Source organism: Gobio gobio, assembly GCF_949357685.1.
Source record: "Gobio gobio genome assembly, chromosome: 2".
NCBI classification, from domain to species: domain Eukaryota; kingdom Metazoa; phylum Chordata; class Actinopteri; order Cypriniformes; family Gobionidae; genus Gobio; species Gobio gobio.
This window is the reverse complement of record NC_137098.1, coordinates 30719251-30737626: the sequence shown is the minus strand read 5'-3', so window position 1 is coordinate 30737626 and position 18376 is coordinate 30719251. Positions and strand designations below refer to the sequence as shown.

Genomic DNA, 18376 nt, shown 5'->3' with positions numbered 1-18376 from the left:
AGACTGCTGAGTCAGTGCATGTGTGTTTTCTCTGCTGTCTGCATGGCACTGCTGCTTATTTCGCTTCTACACGCGGGGTGGTGCACTCCGAGAAATGTGGCTATCAAGGCTGAATCACTCAGTCCGCACCCTACCCCTTTCTGATGTGTTTCCTAATGCTGCTTCCATCACAGCACCCGATGAACACATGGCGCGACAGGTAAAATCAGGCCTGAGCCTCGCTGCTCACGAACAATGGTTCCTACCAAATCCTCAGAGCCAACAGGACTGAGCCAGGGGAATCTGTTGGCTCATGGATTCTGTTGGACGTTCCGACAGGAAGTGAGGTGCATGCTCAGTAGCCAGGCGAGCAAGACAGGTTGGCTTAAAAAGGCAGAATGAGTTCTATTGTGTCTATTGTGAGGAAGCAGATTTGTGCCACAAACGAAGCAGTCTAGTGCGCGTTAATGTGGCTGGAAGTCACTTTTTCCATCTTTATGTTGTTAATATCGGTATTTACAAGTTGAAACCCTACGAAGCAGAGTGTGAAGGAGACAGATGAGACCAGATCACAGTCTTGTAATGCCTTGCGGTAAATAGACAATTCGTATTTAGAAGATATAAGCATTCAAACTTACAGTCTCCCACACTTCTGCCAATATGGATCAATAATTTTGATGGCATCCCCCTTCACTTCTACTCATCAGATTTTCAGCCAATCAAATGCTCTCTAGAGTCTAAAGTGTCCCGCCTCCTACATCGTAAAAAGACGCTGAAGCTGTGTCTAAAATCGGTCACTTGTTCACACATTTACTATTTCCTACATGGTGCACTATATAGGGGATAGAGAAAGATTCAGACCGTGTAAATATGCTTTCCAACCGCCGCAGCACGCACACAGTCTTTATGTTGCAATGCAAAGCGTTGGATGCAGTGGTGTAAAGCACGTTGCTACTGGACTCTAGAGCAGTGGAGACATGTTCTCTGGAGTGACGAATCATGCTTCTCTGTCTGGCAATCCATCTGGGTGGTTTGGTGGTTGCCAGGAGAATGGTACTTGCCTGACTACATTGTGCCAAGTGTAAAGTTTGATGGAGGGGGGATTATGGTGTGGGGTTGTTTTTTAGGGGTTGGGCTTGGCCCCTTAGTTCCAGTGAAAGGAAATCTTAATGCTTCAGCATACCAAGACATTTTGGACAATTTCATGCTCAGTTTGGTGTGGTCTCACTTGACTGGCTGGCACAGAGTCCTGACCTAAACCAGATAGAACCCCTTTGGGATGAATTAGAGCGGAGACTGTGAGCCAGGCCTTCTTGTCCAAATGCCTGACCTCACAAATGCGCTTCTAGAAGAATGGTCAAAAATTCCCATGAACACACTCCTAAACCTTGTGGAATGCCTTCCCAGAAGAGTTGAAGCTGTTGGTGGGCCAACTCCATATTAAACCCTACAGATTAAGAATGGGATATCATTAAAGTTCATGTGCATGTAAAGGCAGGCGTCCCAAAACTTTTGGCTATATAGTGTATTACCCAGGTCACTTTATAAGTTTTGCTTGTTTGTTCGTTTGCCTGTGCTCCACTGAAAATATGTGGGGAATCTCATATAAGACTTTAAATAAACTGTTTTCACCAGAAGGATAGCATTCAATAATTGGCGAGAGACTTTTGAAAATTATACTACTAGGATATATTGCTCAACTGCACACAGATCTTGTTTAGTTCTTGGTGGTTTCCCAATACCAACCACTTTTAAATCTCAAACCAAGACTACTTGTCTGGTTTAACCTCAGATCAAATGTTAAGCCTCTTGATGGTTGATGTGGACAAGAAGTGACACATTCCTTCCTTCTCCCTCCATCACTGTTAAGAGGAATAGCTTGAAGGATAAAATGAAACCACATTAAATGTTTAAAAATAAACTTTCTACCAAGCTTTGCTTTGAAACATCTACACTTTCTATTCTCCTTTTCTGTATTTTTCCACACTAATTCTCTATAATTCCTTTCTATGGCAGAAGTGCATTGAAAAAACACCCTGTAATGGCACATGGATGCCTACACCCCCCAAAATCGTGGGATTTTTGTTTTTGTGGCTGTAATCCTGTTAAGATGGCAGATCCCAGAACTTGTTTTTTTGTTTGTAATATTGTCCCATGTGGTGAGTTGCAATCTTAACGATCTAGTTCCAACGAAGTAAAAAAAAAAAAAAAAACTGTTTCCCACACCAGCATTTGTATTATATTTAGACACTGTGTTTTGAATTTAAGGTTTAAGTTTGCTTTCAAGACATGCAATTTTTCTGTGGCCATTTGACCATTTGAAGTTTATTGCTACAGTATAATGTATTTTATACAGAAATATTTACTCTTCACAGAACATTGCACTAGATTAATCATACATTGTAGAATATTAAGAAATACAGGTTAAGATCATTTAGAGGCATACAGTAAGATGGCCCCCATCTTCCTTTTAAGCTATGAAATAACTAGTTTAACTAATATCTGTAAACATCAATTAAAAGGCTTACCGGTATGCTCAGCTGTTTAATCACCTAATGGGTCACCATTACAGCTAGAATAATTTTAGGGGCTTTTTGCTTTACAGGACAGTGTAGGTGAGACAGTAACGTAAAGGAGGTAGTGGGGACCAGAATCAGAATATGATTCATGACGGATACACCCCTGCAGCAGGCTCTTCATATCATGTGAACTAACCACTATGTGTCACTCTAATAATCATTTTAAGGCTGCAGTTTTCATAAATACTTTAGATAATAATTTCTTAGAAATATGCTCATCTTAAGTTAAAGTCTTGTTTTATGTATGACCTAAATAAATCAGAAAGACCAGCTGCATTGAGTTAAAATCTGGATTGTGTCGCCACCATTTGGTCAGCAATGAGTATTACCAGTGGTTATGACAAAAAGTCATTTTATTATATCATGCCTTGACATTTAAAATATGTTCTGCTAAAATACAAAAATGAAATACTACAGAGTAGTAACTTTTTTTTCTTCAAAGTTGGGTAAAAATGTGCATGATTAAAGTTTTTGTTGTGTGTTTATCTGCATTCTCTCATGCGCAGACATGAACAATCCTCATCATTTAAATTGAATTTAAGGATCCATGCTACATTTTGATTTATTTGTCTAGCAGACACTTATCCAAAGTTAAATGATAAATACAGCATAGCCATTCATTTTAAGGAGGCATCTGTATTTCTAACTGCTACATTCATTTTTGTCTCCCTCTAGGGGCAGCCAGGGGAACTTGGACAAGTGGGCAGCAGTGGTCCTGAGGGTTTCATTGGGAGCCCGGGACCAGTTGGGCCCAAAGGAGAAAAGGGCCATGTAGGACGTAAAGGGCCCTCTGGACTAAATGGAGATAAGGTCAGATTACTTTACATAGTACATGCAGGGGAATTATCATTTATAACAGATATCCATGTCTGCTTTGCTGAAATACTTACCGGATATTAATTATCAATGTGTAGTGCACATGGTGTTACCAAATTAAAAACCTTCTAACTTAAACACCTCTGATTGGCCATTGCGTTCAAGAAATCATCAGATATGTTCCTGACTGGCTACATTGCTCAGTGCTGCAAAAACACGTTGTAATTAGAAACCTTTGACAGGCTCCAGAGCGCAAACACAGAAATGCACTGGATCGCTTGCCGAATGTTTCGTTACAGACAAAACTGATCCTAGATCCTAGTTATGGGCAGCTTTCTCCTCTAAAAGCAATCAGAAGCAGCAGCAGGCATGAGAAGGCAAACTTACACACCCTCTGCCTATGCTTGCGCCTGCAAATCATTTTTATTTTAGTTGTTCTTGTTGCTTTTTTACAATAGATGAATAACAGTTTATTTGTTTTTAGATATTTCTATTTTGCGGGAGTCCCGTGAATAATTTTATTCTCCCACAAACCGCACTCACCCATCAAATCTTGTGCGTCACTGCGTCGGGGAATGCAGGTCTCTACAAAATGCCTTTTTGTGTGTTTTTTTTTATTTTTTGACAGGGCCCAATGGGTGTTCCGGGGTTTTCTGGAAATGATGGTGTTCCTGTGAGTACACAGTTCTTGTCTCCTTCTCTGGTTTCACCCTTCTCTGAAAATGGTTGACTAAGCTGTTTTTACCATGCTGTACAGGGACACCCTGGTCAGGAGGGGCCCAGGGGACCCCCAGGTCTCGACGGCTGTAATGGCACACGAGGTGACCCAGGTGACAGAGCCCGTGATGGATTTTCTGGTAATCCTGGAGCTCCTGTAAGTTTAAGGGCTTTATTAGCATCAAATTTATACCAATTTGAATTAAAGTAGCAGCTTAATTTACTAAATGAAGAAATCATCATATCATATATGCCAACTGCAGTGTCTATAACAACAAGGGAAATATTCATTTTTATTTGTTGACCCAAGTTGCATCAGTTGACTCAGTTGCTTATTAGTGTAATACTTGCTTTTCATTCTAATTCTTTACTAGCTGTGAAACTATGCCATTACCGATTGTTTATTTATAACAATATAGATCTGTATTTTTAATAATATACATATATAGATCTATAGTTTTCATATTCACATTTGTTTTGTTTTTTACTTGATTATAGGGATACCCTGGTCAAAAAGGTCAAAAAGGAGAACCATCTTATATTGCAAGACCGGTAAGTTACAATCATTCTTTATGAAACTCAATCAAATCACACATGGCAAAATGTTATATGTACACACTCATACACACATCCATATGTGGCATTTACTGTCAACCCTGTTAATAATATGTCTTGTGAGTTAGCTGTAAATTTGGGTGTGGAGTGCAGACCTGTCTGGGAAATTCCCTCCGTCATTTTCTACACCTCATGCATCTTTTATATTACCTGTGGGTTTTAAATTCTCTCAGGTGCGTGCAGCCCATGTCCTTAATGTTGCCACACATAAGGAGGTTAACAACTTTTTCTGCTGTTTTAATAAAAATTCAGGCTAAGATGGACAATGATCATTGACATTTGAGAGCTGTGTTAAAAAGAGGTGTAGTTCTCTGATGAATTAAATCATTATTTACCCACCGACGTTAAAAGGAACTCTACGTAACTCATGGTTAAAAAACAAAACTGCATGCATTTTGTGGAAGAATATTGTTTTGGTTGTGCTTCAGCGCTGATATGACTATTTACATTAGATACTCTATTAGAGAGCTGCATATGGCAGTTTATCTGTTCAATAAAATTCCTTACTCACCTGTAGAGTGATACAAATAATATATTAGATGAGAAAACGAAAACGAATAGAATTAAACTGCATTATGACTATTGTCTTTTGTATAAATTATTTTGAAGTATAATTATAATTTGATCATAATTAATGAACTTTGAGTTATTGAGCTAAATTGAATCACCATTGAACTGAATTAAGCTGAATAATGACAGTACCGTCTTCAGTAGAGCAACTTTATAGCTGAGATTGTAGTCATTTTAAAATGTATTTTTTTGCTGAAAACCTTGACATCTGTTGTTGTTCTCTATGACATGTTTAAAAGAAAAGAAGCTATGTCCAATTCATGAGTAATTGAATATTTTCAATGAATCAGTTGATCCAGTTCACAAAGCTCTTTGAATGATTCATTAATGATTCAGACCAATCCGGTTCTCAAGTTCAACTGAATAATTGATCAGGTTGTAGTAGTTAATAGCATACTAGATGTGAAGATTATCAGTGATTAATGACGGTTTGTCACACAGATAACACATGGCTACAGAACACTTTTAATACAGCCGTTTTGGACTATATGTGTACTTTTAAGTGCTAAAAACCAAATGTTGCCTTTTTGTAACTACAAATTCTTTGTAAAATCCTTAGCAATTTTTAGTCGATGGCCCTCCAGGTCCAACGGGATTTCCAGGTCCAGTGGGACCCCAAGGTCCAGATGGAGTTCCTGTATGTATTACATCTACAATTACATCTATCTATCTATCTATCTATCTATCTATCTATCTATCTATCTATCTATCTATCTATCTATCTATCTATCTATCTATCTATCTATCTATCTATCTATCTATCTATCTATCTATCTATCTATCTATCTATCTGTCTGTCTGTCTGTCTGTCTGTCTGTCTGTCTGTCTGTCTGTCTGTCTGTCTGTCTGTCTGTCTGTCTGTCTGTCTGTCTGTCTGTCTGTCTGTCTGTCTGTCTGTCTGTCTGTCTGTCTGTCTGTCTGTCTGTCTGTCGTCTGTCTGTCTGTCTGTCTGTCTGTCTGTCTGTCGTCTGTCTGTCTGTCTGTCTGTCTGTCTGTCTGTCTGTCTGTCTAATGTATAAAGACTGTAATTTCACCATTATCTCCCTCCACAGGGTCTACCTGGTCCATCTGGTCCTCCTGGACCTCCAGTAAGTTCAGATGTCTAAGGGACAGTTTTCAAATTGCATGTTTTATGTTACATGATTCCATCATCTTTACTGTAACTCTTTATCCTCCTGTCAGACAGGGGGCAGTGTGCAAAAATGTATGTACTTTTGAGCACTTGATTTGGTATTAAAGTAATCAGTGCAATCATTACATACACTGCATCCGAAATCGCATATTTCCTTACTATATAGTAGGCGAAAAGTACTCAGAGTAGGCAAAACGTACCAGGTTGGCCTACTTCTTCTGAGATTCTGAAGTGTACATACGATGGAAACTTTACTATCCCATGAGGCCATATAAAGAACATATGCCTATGCGATTTCGGACGCAACCCTAGTCTTATAGTTATCTGCTTTAAATTGTATGAACACATTTTATTTAGTGAAACTGACCTCTGAAATTGACCTTCAGAATGGCTAAAATAACTGTACATTACAGTTTGCTGAATGTCTCTGCTTATTCTACAGGGAAGTCCAGGTCAAGGATACAGAGGTGAGCCAGGAGAAAAGGTATGGGTTTCATCAACTTGCCAACAACTAAGCAGTCTTCCACACACAATTGCTTTTAGTTTTCCCTATTAGCATCATTAGGTTCAGGTGATATGCTAATTTCATCCAATACTGTCAACATATTTGTTCCATAACACTTAAGATGCATTTTAGATTTAAATCTTTCTAGCCGAGCCCTGGGTGTTTGTTCATGTTTGTTTGAATGTCTTAATGAGAGCTTTTATGCTGATATTATTGCATGTGTTTGTTTGTGGTTAATTGGCCTAACACCATAAGCAAACTCTTCTCTGAGAAGAGACATTCTCAGATTGGACAGAAGTCTGTGTTCTGCAAGATGAATCATCAATATCTTTTATCTCTGTCTTTCTTGGAAAAGATAGACTATAAATTGAAATGCTTATATTTGAAAATGTGTCAATATTTAGTAGTACACTACCATATCTAACAAACATGGACTAAAAGCCCCAAAACTTTCATTTTGATTTCATGGGGTCTAACAATCCATACATTCAAGTACTAAACGTTTTTTCCACATATCTCTACAATAAGACGCCACTCTCTGTAACGAGACTGGCACACTCAGAGAATGTTTATAGTGTCACATTCAGTTCAAATAGTATTTTAGTCTGCTCTGTGACTGGTTTCTGTCTTTTGGATTGGACATTAAAAGCGTATACTGCTTTTGTCTTTTGCACAATAACTCTACATCTCTCTTTCATTCTCATCATCTCCCTCTTGATTTTCTTGTCTTCCCTCTTCTCCAAATAGTTCTGTAGTGCCAGCATACCTATCTTGTTTCATTTATGTTTTAACCCAACTTCAGTATGTTTCTACTCATCTCACACTACATATAGTAAAAGCCTTTTCCTGCAATATAAAGGAATATATCCCTGTGGTATGTCCGATGCGGAAAACACGGTTGAATCTTACTAATAAGCATGGTAACACTACAAAGTTTGGAATGTAATTTCCTTAACTTTTGAATGGCAGTTCACAGATTTCATAGGTTACAGAACAGTACCGGCATAATTTGTAAAGTCAATGTAAGAGTATTGTCATATTTCACATGGAATCTCTGAGCTGCTATTCAATTTGCTGTTTTTGAGTGATCTGTTCTGGTGCTGGAATCACCTGCTCCAATCTTCTGTGTGCCTTTGTCTCCTTTGGCTGGGACACTTAACCCACAGAACACAAGAAAACAAGGACCAGTTAGTTCTATATGCAATCAAATTGAAATTGTCTAGATCTATGAAATAAATTAATAATAAAGGAGTGCACCAATAATATGCATGCATTTGTAGCAGTAACTATTACAAAAGGAGCCCTTAGTCCTGCTACTCTCACTTTTATTACTGTCATTCTCTATCTCCTCATTATCTTGCTTTCCTGTCTATTCTCTTTAAAAAAATCTTTTTCTTTATCAATCTCTTTGTTTATCTGGTTTTCCAGTAAAAATGTAAATGTAAATACAGTTAATTAAAATTAAATTTATAGTTTTGTGGCTTTTAGATCATGTGTGTTATAGCGTTGGCATCATCTACTATATGCTAGTGTATGCTATTGACAGAAGAAGAAAAAAAGTTCAAATTTAGCAGATAGACAGTACGTATTTACAGTCTTTCTCTTCTGGGGAAAAATTACCTAACATGTTGATGACTTATTCTGCACTACTATTTATTTATTTAGTAATAAACATGAACATTCTGTCATCATTTACTCATCGTCATGTCATTTCGAACCTGCATGACTGACTTTCTTCTGCTGAACACAAAAGAAGATATTTTGAAGAATGTTGATAACCAGTTTTGGTTCCCTTTGAATTCCATTGTATTTTCTTCCATACATACAAATGGAACTGAAACTGTTAAGTTTCCAACATTCTTTCAAATCTCTGCAGGAGAAAGTCAGTCATACAGGTTTAGAACGACATGAGGATTAATAGATGATGACAGAATCTTAATATCTGGGTGGACTATCTCTTTAAATGATTTCTGGAAGGAATTTTTCAACTGACTACTGACCAGCAGATAGCAAATAATGGTTCATTGCTGTTTTTCAAACACTTCAATGTCACAAACTTCAATGCCAACACAGAAAAAAAACATAGAAAACTATGTTCATCAATTAAAGAAATGGGGTCTTTCAATCAAGATAAAGTTGAACTTAAGTAGCAAAATTTCATCAGATGATTTTTCAGAGAAGATATTTATTGATTATAATTGATTTCTTTAGCACATTCATTTTAAAATAAATTGGGGGAAAACAATTTTCTTTTCCTGTTTTAGGCATAAACCTCACTAAATTTGTTCAAATAAAAAAAAACATGAACTTATGACTGTTTTAAGGATGTTGAGATATTTTTACTGGAAAAAAGAATTAGATTTTTGCAGTATTCTGCCTGTTGTTCTCACACTCTTTAAATACCCGTTGCTTTCACATCAGTTCTTCACAACTTTCTTGTGACTTTTATGCTTTTTCTTTACCTGACCTTGACTCCTTATCTCACTCTCTCTCGCTCTCTGATAAAATCCTGGGCTCTAATGTGTCAAATGTCTGTGTTGTGGATCTCAGGGGGATGTTGGTCCACCAGGACACAGGGGCAATCCGGCCGTTCAGTTTAACGCACCAGCAATAAGCACTATCAACAAAGGAGAGAAGGTAACACACAGGGGAGCGGTGATGCCAACCCAGGGAGGGGCAGTGCCAGGGTGAGAGGGATGGATGGTGGGGGAGAGAGGAGCATTGGAGGGCACTGAACCACATCATTGCTCCAGGGAAACACCAATAATAAAACGTTTTCACAAAGAATTCACATAGAAACCCTGACAGTACAGAGGGGGATGGTTAGTTGCATAATGATTGAATGGGGAGAGATACAGATGCATCCATTGTGTTAAATGTGTGGTTCATTACCAAAGCTCCTTCATTCTTCCTGTGTCCATTCATCTCCTTCTCACCCTGATCTCCCCGCTGCTCCGGCAGTGGTCACAGGCCACTTAACGTTCTTCTTCAAAACCCAAAAAACTTCTCACCACATGCCACCTCTTCAACATGCTCCGCCGCTACCGTCTCCAAACAGCCTCCCCATCACACCTCATCTTGCCCATATAAAAAAAATCTCTCTTCCTTGGTTACCGTATCCAGGGAGATGTGGGCCAGCTAGGTGACCCAGGCCGCCCACTGGTCAATGGAGTGGTGGAGTTTGTTGGCTTTCCAAAAGGAGACAAAGGAACTAAGGTTTGTGAGGAAAACGCAGCTGTGAGGATCTAAAACTAGGATGCCGTCAATCGACACCATCCTCCTCAACTTCTTTTCTAGTTTCTTTGTCCACTAACTCCCTACCTCAGGCCTGCTATCCAGGAGGGTGACGTCCACCTCGTTCCTACTGTATACATCCCATACTTCACCCTGTGGTGAACATTGAGGGTTGTGTTTGTAAATTCTTCATATTTGGTGGTGATTTTAGTCACATGTGACAAAATTTCCAAAGATTCTTTCTTAAATGATGTGTGCATATTTACAGTGGCCCTAAAGAGGACACATCAGCCACACTTATGTATGAATATCACACAAATGTATGAATATCATTATCTAATGTATAAAATGGCCTGAACAATGAAATGAATTTGAACTGTGGCTCAAGTGTCAAATTAGCTTATTGAAATACTGGCTGCGTCCAAAAGTTTAAAAATGCTGCCTTGGGAGGTCACATTCCAATGTAGGAAGGCATCAATACACGTCAGAGTCCAATGTTAGCTTCACTTCCTGTCTCCTGAGATTCCTTCATGATTGATTTTTGAAGGCAGCATAGATGTGTCCTTCGCTGCTTTTGATATCCCACAATCCTGTACGTCTCGTGACAGTTGAGCTAAAAAATAAAGATGGCATCTGAAAGTTGCAGTTGGTGGTCAACTTGTGTAAATGTATGTTTTTGACCAACGTTTTCCACTTTTTATGTCATTTCTAGCAAGAAATTACTATTTTGATTAATTAACGATTCACTTAGTTAGCTCTCTCTATTTGTTTTATATCATTAAACTGTTACGCTGCCTCTGACGTCTGTCTGAAATCAGTTTTGTGATGACCTTCATGCGCAAAGTCTGCTGCCTGCAAAGTTATTGCCTGATAAGGCAGCGAGGCAACACGTCTACCTAAGCTTTTGAACGCAGCCACTGTATATATATATTTATTATATAAATCACTGCTCAAAAGATTTTTTTGGGATGGAAACAAATTAATCATTTTATTCTGCAAGAATGAATTAAATTGATTGATTCCAAAACTATAAATTGCTGCATAATGTGTCATATAATGTGTAATTTTAACCATATAAATATCAGTATCATTCATACTTCCATTCTCAAGCAGTATGCTCTTGTTAACTTTTTTACATTCACAATACATATTTTGTCATATTCATTAAAAAGTTTTATGCCATTTTCTCACTAAAATACCTGAAATAAGCACATTTAAATATGTGCAGAAGGAGTAAAAAAGCTACACTGTGTGATATTTTCCCCCATCTAGCGGTGAAAAGGTATATGACCATCCAGTGAATATTAGTTTCTCTTCCTCTCAATTCCGATATCGTTTTAACTCCTACGGTGGCCGATTTAGTCCAAGATTAATATGGCTTCCAGTTCGACCTCGTCCACATTCGACGCGGTGCCATCGAGTGTTAAAACGCGGAAGGCGAAGCTTGAATTTACGGATATGTCCCTCTTGGCTAATGTACTTTCAAGATGGAGGGGCAACATGGCGACCCGCATTCGAACCATTACCAATACATTACCCGTATGTATTTTTAATGGCATATTATAAACTTACGTAACTTGTTTAGTTTATTCTTAGCTAAAAACACTTAGTTCTTTCAAAAATATATGTGCTCATTAATGTATATTTACTTCTTTCAAGTAATAAAGTATTATACATATGGGTGAGGGGTTCGAATGCCGGTCGCCATGTTGCCCCTCCATCTTGAAAGTACATTAGCCAAAGAGGGACATACCTTTTCGCTTTTTAACACTCGATGGCACCGTGTCGAATGTGGACGAGGTCAAACTGGAAGCCACTGGAAGCCTGGAAGCCATGTTAATCTTGGACTAAAGTTAGAACGAAATCGGAATTGAGAAGAACAGAAACTAATATTCACTGGATGGTCATATACCTTGTCACCGCTAGATGGGGGAAAATATCACACAGCAGGGCTCGACATTAACGCTTGTCCGGGACAAGTGGATTTTTTGAAGGGGCAAGTGAAAGAGAATTTTACTTGCCCGACGGACAAGTGTCCTGAGAAACCATCATTAACAAAAATAACTAGGAAATCACCAAAGTGCAAGAATGATTCTGCATTCATTACTGTAAGTGGCGATTGACAGTGAATGATAATAATATGAACTGACCGTAACTATAACGTTGCACTGTTGACGCTCGCGCAGCCTCTTGAGGAGAAATCACAACAAATGTGCACCGCTCACACAGAGAAACTCAGTTAACACACTGCCGTAAAAATGTAGAAATGTGGAGTTTTTTTATATTTATAACATGATACAGTTGCAACGTCACATTACCAAGAGTGCTGTTTTCCTGAATAACATCATGACTGAACATGACACTGATCTCATATGCAGTGTTGGGGAAAGTTACTTTGAAAAGTAATGCATTACAATATTGCGTTACTCACTTAAAAAGTAACTAATTGAGTTACTTAGTTACTTTTTAAGAAAAGTAATGCGTTGCGTTACTTTTGCGTTACTTTTTCTCACCTGGGCTGGGCATGTTTTTGGTTTTTTTTCTATAACAAAAAAGTTATATTTTTGTAAAGACCTCTTCATACCAAAATTGAAAAAATAATAAGACCCAGGCTGAGGTAAAAATGCAGATTCCCGCATGATCAGTAGAGGGCGCAGCTCTGGACAATGGGAGAATAGGACGCAGGAGAAAAAAGTTTTACCAATAAAAACAAAAAATCTAGTAATTTTCATCATCAAAGGTCAGCAGCAAGACATTGGTAAATTAAATATAAAGGTAGATTAAATAGTTGGTTTGCATAGTACTCTGATTTTGCATTTGACTGATTTTATTCATTTTGAGGAGTACAGAATCTTTATTGTGCAAGTGAGATAAATAAATGCTCACATTTAGTCTAGAACTACAATAACCATCATGTTCACACACATGCCTCTGCACTTATTTTTCTCAACATGGGGGCAGGAGAGCTGTCAGTCAAATGAATGTGAAAAAGTAACTTGCGTTACTTTTTTGAAAAAGTAACTCAGATATTTTGTTGTAAATTTGAAAAGTAATGCGTTACTTTACTAGTTACTTGAAAAAAATAATATTATTACGTAACTCAAGTTACTTGTAATGCGTTACCCCCAACACTGCTCATATGACAGTTCCATAAACAATTATTAACATTAAGTCACTTACATTTTAGATGCAATATTGAGTGTTTTTGTTCGATTTCAGCAGCAAAAATAGTTCCAAAAGACCACAGCAGAAAGCGTGTCACAGCAACAGCGTGTTAGTGAATGATTCAGCGTTTGAATGAATCGACTCAACGACTCGCTCATTAAGACGGTCACCTGCTGCTATCTACTGGTGGTTTAGTTTCATCTTTCCAACATTTCTTATTTGTATATTCAAAAAACATTTAAAACAATCTCATAACATTATTTAATGCAGTTGTAATTTTTCAGTGTAAATTATTTAATTTGACTGGTAACAGCCAGTGTCGTCTTCTAATTTAATTTATTGATAGAATATAAGAATATAAAAGGAAATCTGAATCCTAGCCTATATTTAATAAGATTAGGGGAAAAATGCCCTTTATAAAAGGTAAAAATATCACAAATATGCATATGTCAAAGCTGATTGAACACTGGTGAGAATATTAAAAAAATGTATTTACAACACACAAAAAAAACTAAAAAAAAAATTCTGGACAAGCACATTTTTTACTCGGACAAGTGGATGACAGATTTACTTGTCCGAAGGACAAGCATGTGAACATGCTTAATGTCGAGCCCTGCACAGTGTAGCTTTAATTTCCAGCCCAGTTACATGGTAGATATGTTACAAATGTTTTTAAAAACCACAAAGTGACATTATGAAGTCTCATTTTTCTTTGTTGTCTTTCTCTCTTTCTACTTCAGGGTGATAAAGGCTATGGCGGTAATCCAGGTCTTCCCGGGAGACCAGGACCAACAGTGAGTAATCAAAGACAGCTTTTCACCCCAATTCATTTGTGATATGTCGTTATCTTAATTTTTTGCGCATATGTAGGACCCGTTTGGTTTTAGTGGTGAGACTGGAGAAAAGGGAATCCTTGGTTTGCCAGGCTCGAGGGTAAGTCCTGTTACTGCTACATTTTGTGATTCACCATTGGGTACACTATTTTAGATGGCTCTTTGTCATTTTACACTACATTTTATAGTTGCATGTTTGTGTACTGTATTTGAAAATAAAGCAGTGCACATATTTTTTCATTTATATTCATATCCTGTGTTTGTTTTGAATCTACCTGAATTTCTTGTTTTGTGTTACCCAATATGGCAGGGTGCACCAGGTCTGAATGGTCCTCCTGGGCTACCAGGGAGAAAAGTAAGCTATGAAATTCTTCAATCTAAACAATTTCCCTCCTATATGATTATTATATACGGACCATCTCCTGTTTCCTCTGTAGGGCTTCACTGGGGATCCGGGTTTTACAGGCCAATCAGGTTTTAATGGCCCAAAAGTAAGAACGCACCACCAGAAAAATACAAAAAATATGTCACAAACAGGAATATGTTATGCAACAGCATATTTTTTTATATATTTTTTAGGGTGACAGAGGAGACCCAGGTCCACCTGGACCGATTTTGGAACCAACAAATGGAATTAAAGGTATCAGGAATCATTAGGTATTATTTATCTTTAAGAAGTATTTTTCACTTTCATACACTTGCAGGACCTTTTGTGAGGTAATTGCATCTTCCAATCTCTCATGCACACACACACACACAGGGTTTTTTTTGCGAACTGTGAGGACATTCCGTAGGCGTAATGGTTTTTATACCGTATAAACCGCATTTTCTATCCCCTTACACTGCCCCTGCCCCTAAACCTACCCCTCACAGGAGACTGTGCAGTTTACTTTCTGTGAAAAAAACCTCATTTTGTATGATTTATAAGCATTTTGAAAGGTGAGGACATGGGGAACGTCCTCATATTTCACCCTCTTTTTGTAATACCTATGTCATACCCATGTCATTATACACATTTGTGTCCTGATATTTCACAAAAACATGCCCTATGTTTCACACACACACACACACACACACACACACACACACACACACACACACACACACACATACACACACACACCTATTTGTGCTGATGTACATTCTTCGGTGATTATTTAATTCTGTACCTAGGTCCTCAAGGTGATCCTGGCTTTACTGGTTATCCGGGGCTAACTGGAGATGCTGGTTTTCCAGGGTTTCCTGGTCAGCCTGGTCTTCCTGGACCACCTGCTTTTGACACAGGTACTAGTGACATACATTTTAATACTTAATGACTCAAATCATGCAGCTTGTTGAGGAGAATGTGCTATGGCTTTTCTAAGTGATCAGACTTAGGGCCAGATTTACTAAACAGGGCAAATTAGCATGAGAGCGCAATTCCAAAAAAGAGCTGATGGGAGTGGAGAGTTCTGTGCATGATCTACTGATTATCATGTCCATAATGACCAGCACAATTTACCAAGAGCAGCGCAAATTAGCATTTGGGTTAAGACTTGGTTTTTCTGGGCAGTAAATAATGGCGCATATACCAGTAAATTGACGAGCACAAACCTTAGTAAATCACCTTGCATGATTAATTTAAATACTCTCCTTCCATAAATGTTTGCATCTGAAAGGGAAACGCTTACAAATGCATATGCAATAAGCTTAACCTCAAAAATAACCCTGTCCACACCTTTTCAGCGCTAATTTGTCTTTAGTAAATCCTGACAGTATTTTTTAACGGCAAAAGGTTTGCACTGACGCAAGCAGTTGATAAATTTGGCCCTTAATATTTTTGTCTTTAGGACAAAAACATTTACAAAAACAATCTCATTTGGAATTTGGGTCATATCTAATAACCATATTATCCGAACACCTGTGCAATCACAAGGAATGGGAATCAAAAGAAATGTAACAATTCTTTTACTATTTTTGAGGAGGAAATGCTTAAAAAAATGCAATTACATTGTAAAATAATGACAAATTCGATAATAAATTTAAAACAGTACTTGAACAATGTGTTTACGCAGACTTTTAATGGCTTTTGACAGAGCTGACTCATGAGAGTCATTCGCCCAGGAATCAGTTTGACTACACTGGTCACGCTGTATGTTTTAAATTCATTTAAAAGAACCCTACAGTATCGACCACATAACAATCACTCAGAATACTTTAGCAACCACATAGCAATACCCTGGAAATGATCCACAACACTCTAATGTCATGGCGATGAGTTTTCCAGGATTTACTCTTTATGTCAATGTTATTTTAACTGTTAGTCTGGGTTGTCTATTCAGGTCGTCCTGGCATCATTGGGTTCCCTGGTAGTCGTGGACCTAAAGGACAGAGGGGAAACCCAGGTCGGGATTCTTATGGTCCTGAAGGTTTTCCCGGAAATCAGGGCCCTTCTGGATTTCCTGGTCTCCCTGGACCACCGGGCAATACATGTAAGCTTTTTCATATGATGGTCTTCATCTTAATTTCAAGTAACCTATAAATATCATGTCGTAACATCTAACTTTACTGGATTTATTCAAGTGAAAATCAAATCAAGATTTGACTAATTAGATCACACCAACAAAAGTCATTTATATGGGTTAAATCAAGTAGAAAGTTAGCAATTACAGGTTACCTCTTTTTTCTAGTAAACTCGTTTTCTGCTGCACTACCTGGTTTTCCGGGTCGGCCTGGTCCAAGAGGCTTTGCTGGAGACAAAGGCTATAAAGGGTTTAAAGGTAAGGAACTCTGTTGTAGAACTGAAAAGAGAAGTATTGAGTTTAAATTAGAAAATAATAATGACACACATGGACTTCTTCCCTACTTGACCCTGTGCTCCTGCAGGAGAAAATGGTGACTGCAACTGTTTGGGTGGAGGAACGACAAGTGCACAGGGACCTCAAGGGCCCCAAGGGTCCCCAGGTTTCTCTGGAGCTAATGGTGTGAAGGGAGAAATTGGTGACCAAGGTTTCCCAGGACCTCGTGGGCCACAGGGCCTTAATGTAAGAGACTGTTCATTAAAAAAAATCATTAAAAACCTTGAATGAAATGTTTTGCTATCAAAATGACTGATGTTGTGGATGTAATTTCCCGAAATTCATAAAAAAAAAAGGTTTTTGTCATGGAATCTCAAAAAAATTGGAGAGACTGCTTTGAGGTTTTTATTGTCTTATTGATCCTTGTGAGAAAATTGGGTTCAGCAGGGAAAATCGTAAAATATTGCTTAAAATATTAATTGAGTCCTGCTTTGTTTTAGGGTCGTGCGGGGGAGAGAGGCTTTTATGGGCTTAAAGGAGAGAAAGGTAATTCTTACTTCCCTGAAGGTAGAGGACAAAAAGGTGATTTGGGTCAGCAGGGTCTTCCTGGACCACTTGGAGCAAGCGGCAACCCCGGAAGGGATGGTTCTCCTGGCTTCCCTGGACAACCAGGTCCACCTGTGAGTAGATAGGCTAATTTCCCTTTTCCTTTCTATCATTTTATTTCATCAGCTCCGTAGTTACTGCCAAAGAAGATATGTGGTCTTACACGACACGACACCAGTAACTGCTGATAAAATGGTTGCTTGTTGTAATTCTGCTTCTCTACAGGGGGACTCTGGTTTTGGGGTGACTGGAGATAAAGGTTTTCCTGGTATCCCAGGGTCCAAAGGTCGTCCCGGTTTTAGTGGCGATCCTGGTATTGGCTATCCCGGTGTAGCTGGGTTCAAAGGGTCACAAGGTGATCCTGGATTCAATGGTCTTCCTGGAACACCTGGACTTCCAGGTTCTCCAGGTAAGTAGAAACAACACTTCAGTAACACTTAACAATAGCTACACATCAAATATTTTATAATACAAAAAAAATCTTTTTACAGCTTACATGACATTATTTCAAAATGTGTATGTAATTATTATTATTGGTTAATAAGATTCCATATAATGTATGTGATAACTTTTTATAAAGAACATGCTCTACAAATGAATGTAAACTGGTGGATAAAATAATATTTTGTCAATATAAGCAGTTAACATAAACATTTTTATATTGAATACAGGCATAAAACAGTGTTGTTATTATTAAATAGTTGTTAAAATATTTTATAAATGGGCTAATTAAACTTTAGTTATTTATGTTGCAGAAATACTGTTTAATATTGAGTATGTATTAGCCAACACAATAAAAACTGGCACATTTGGTCATTTCTAATCCAGGTAATTACATTAGATTGGCA

The 18376-nt window shown here is 38.0% G+C and overlaps 1 protein-coding gene across 1 annotated transcript in view; it reads left to right on the top strand.

Annotated features, from left to right (window-relative positions):
• The window catches only part of col4a6 (collagen, type IV, alpha 6), a 106651-nt gene that overhangs the window by 67023 nt on the left and 21252 nt on the right, over window positions 1-18376 (top strand). Inside the window, exons 5-24 of the mRNA XM_079803588.1 lie at window positions 3234-3368; window positions 4003-4047; window positions 4132-4248; window positions 4590-4643; window positions 5836-5913; window positions 6329-6364; window positions 6851-6892; window positions 9464-9550; window positions 10037-10129; window positions 14053-14106; window positions 14183-14245; window positions 14456-14500; window positions 14583-14636; window positions 14725-14785; window positions 15319-15429; window positions 16467-16616; window positions 16815-16904; window positions 17011-17168; window positions 17423-17602; window positions 17754-17937. Coding sequence (XP_079659714.1) covers window positions 3234-3368; window positions 4003-4047; window positions 4132-4248; window positions 4590-4643; window positions 5836-5913; window positions 6329-6364; window positions 6851-6892; window positions 9464-9550; window positions 10037-10129; window positions 14053-14106; window positions 14183-14245; window positions 14456-14500; window positions 14583-14636; window positions 14725-14785; window positions 15319-15429; window positions 16467-16616; window positions 16815-16904; window positions 17011-17168; window positions 17423-17602; window positions 17754-17937 — 1837 coding nt within the window. The remainder of the gene's footprint in view (window positions 1-3233; window positions 3369-4002; window positions 4048-4131; window positions 4249-4589; window positions 4644-5835; window positions 5914-6328; window positions 6365-6850; window positions 6893-9463; window positions 9551-10036; window positions 10130-14052; window positions 14107-14182; window positions 14246-14455; window positions 14501-14582; window positions 14637-14724; window positions 14786-15318; window positions 15430-16466; window positions 16617-16814; window positions 16905-17010; window positions 17169-17422; window positions 17603-17753; window positions 17938-18376) is intronic.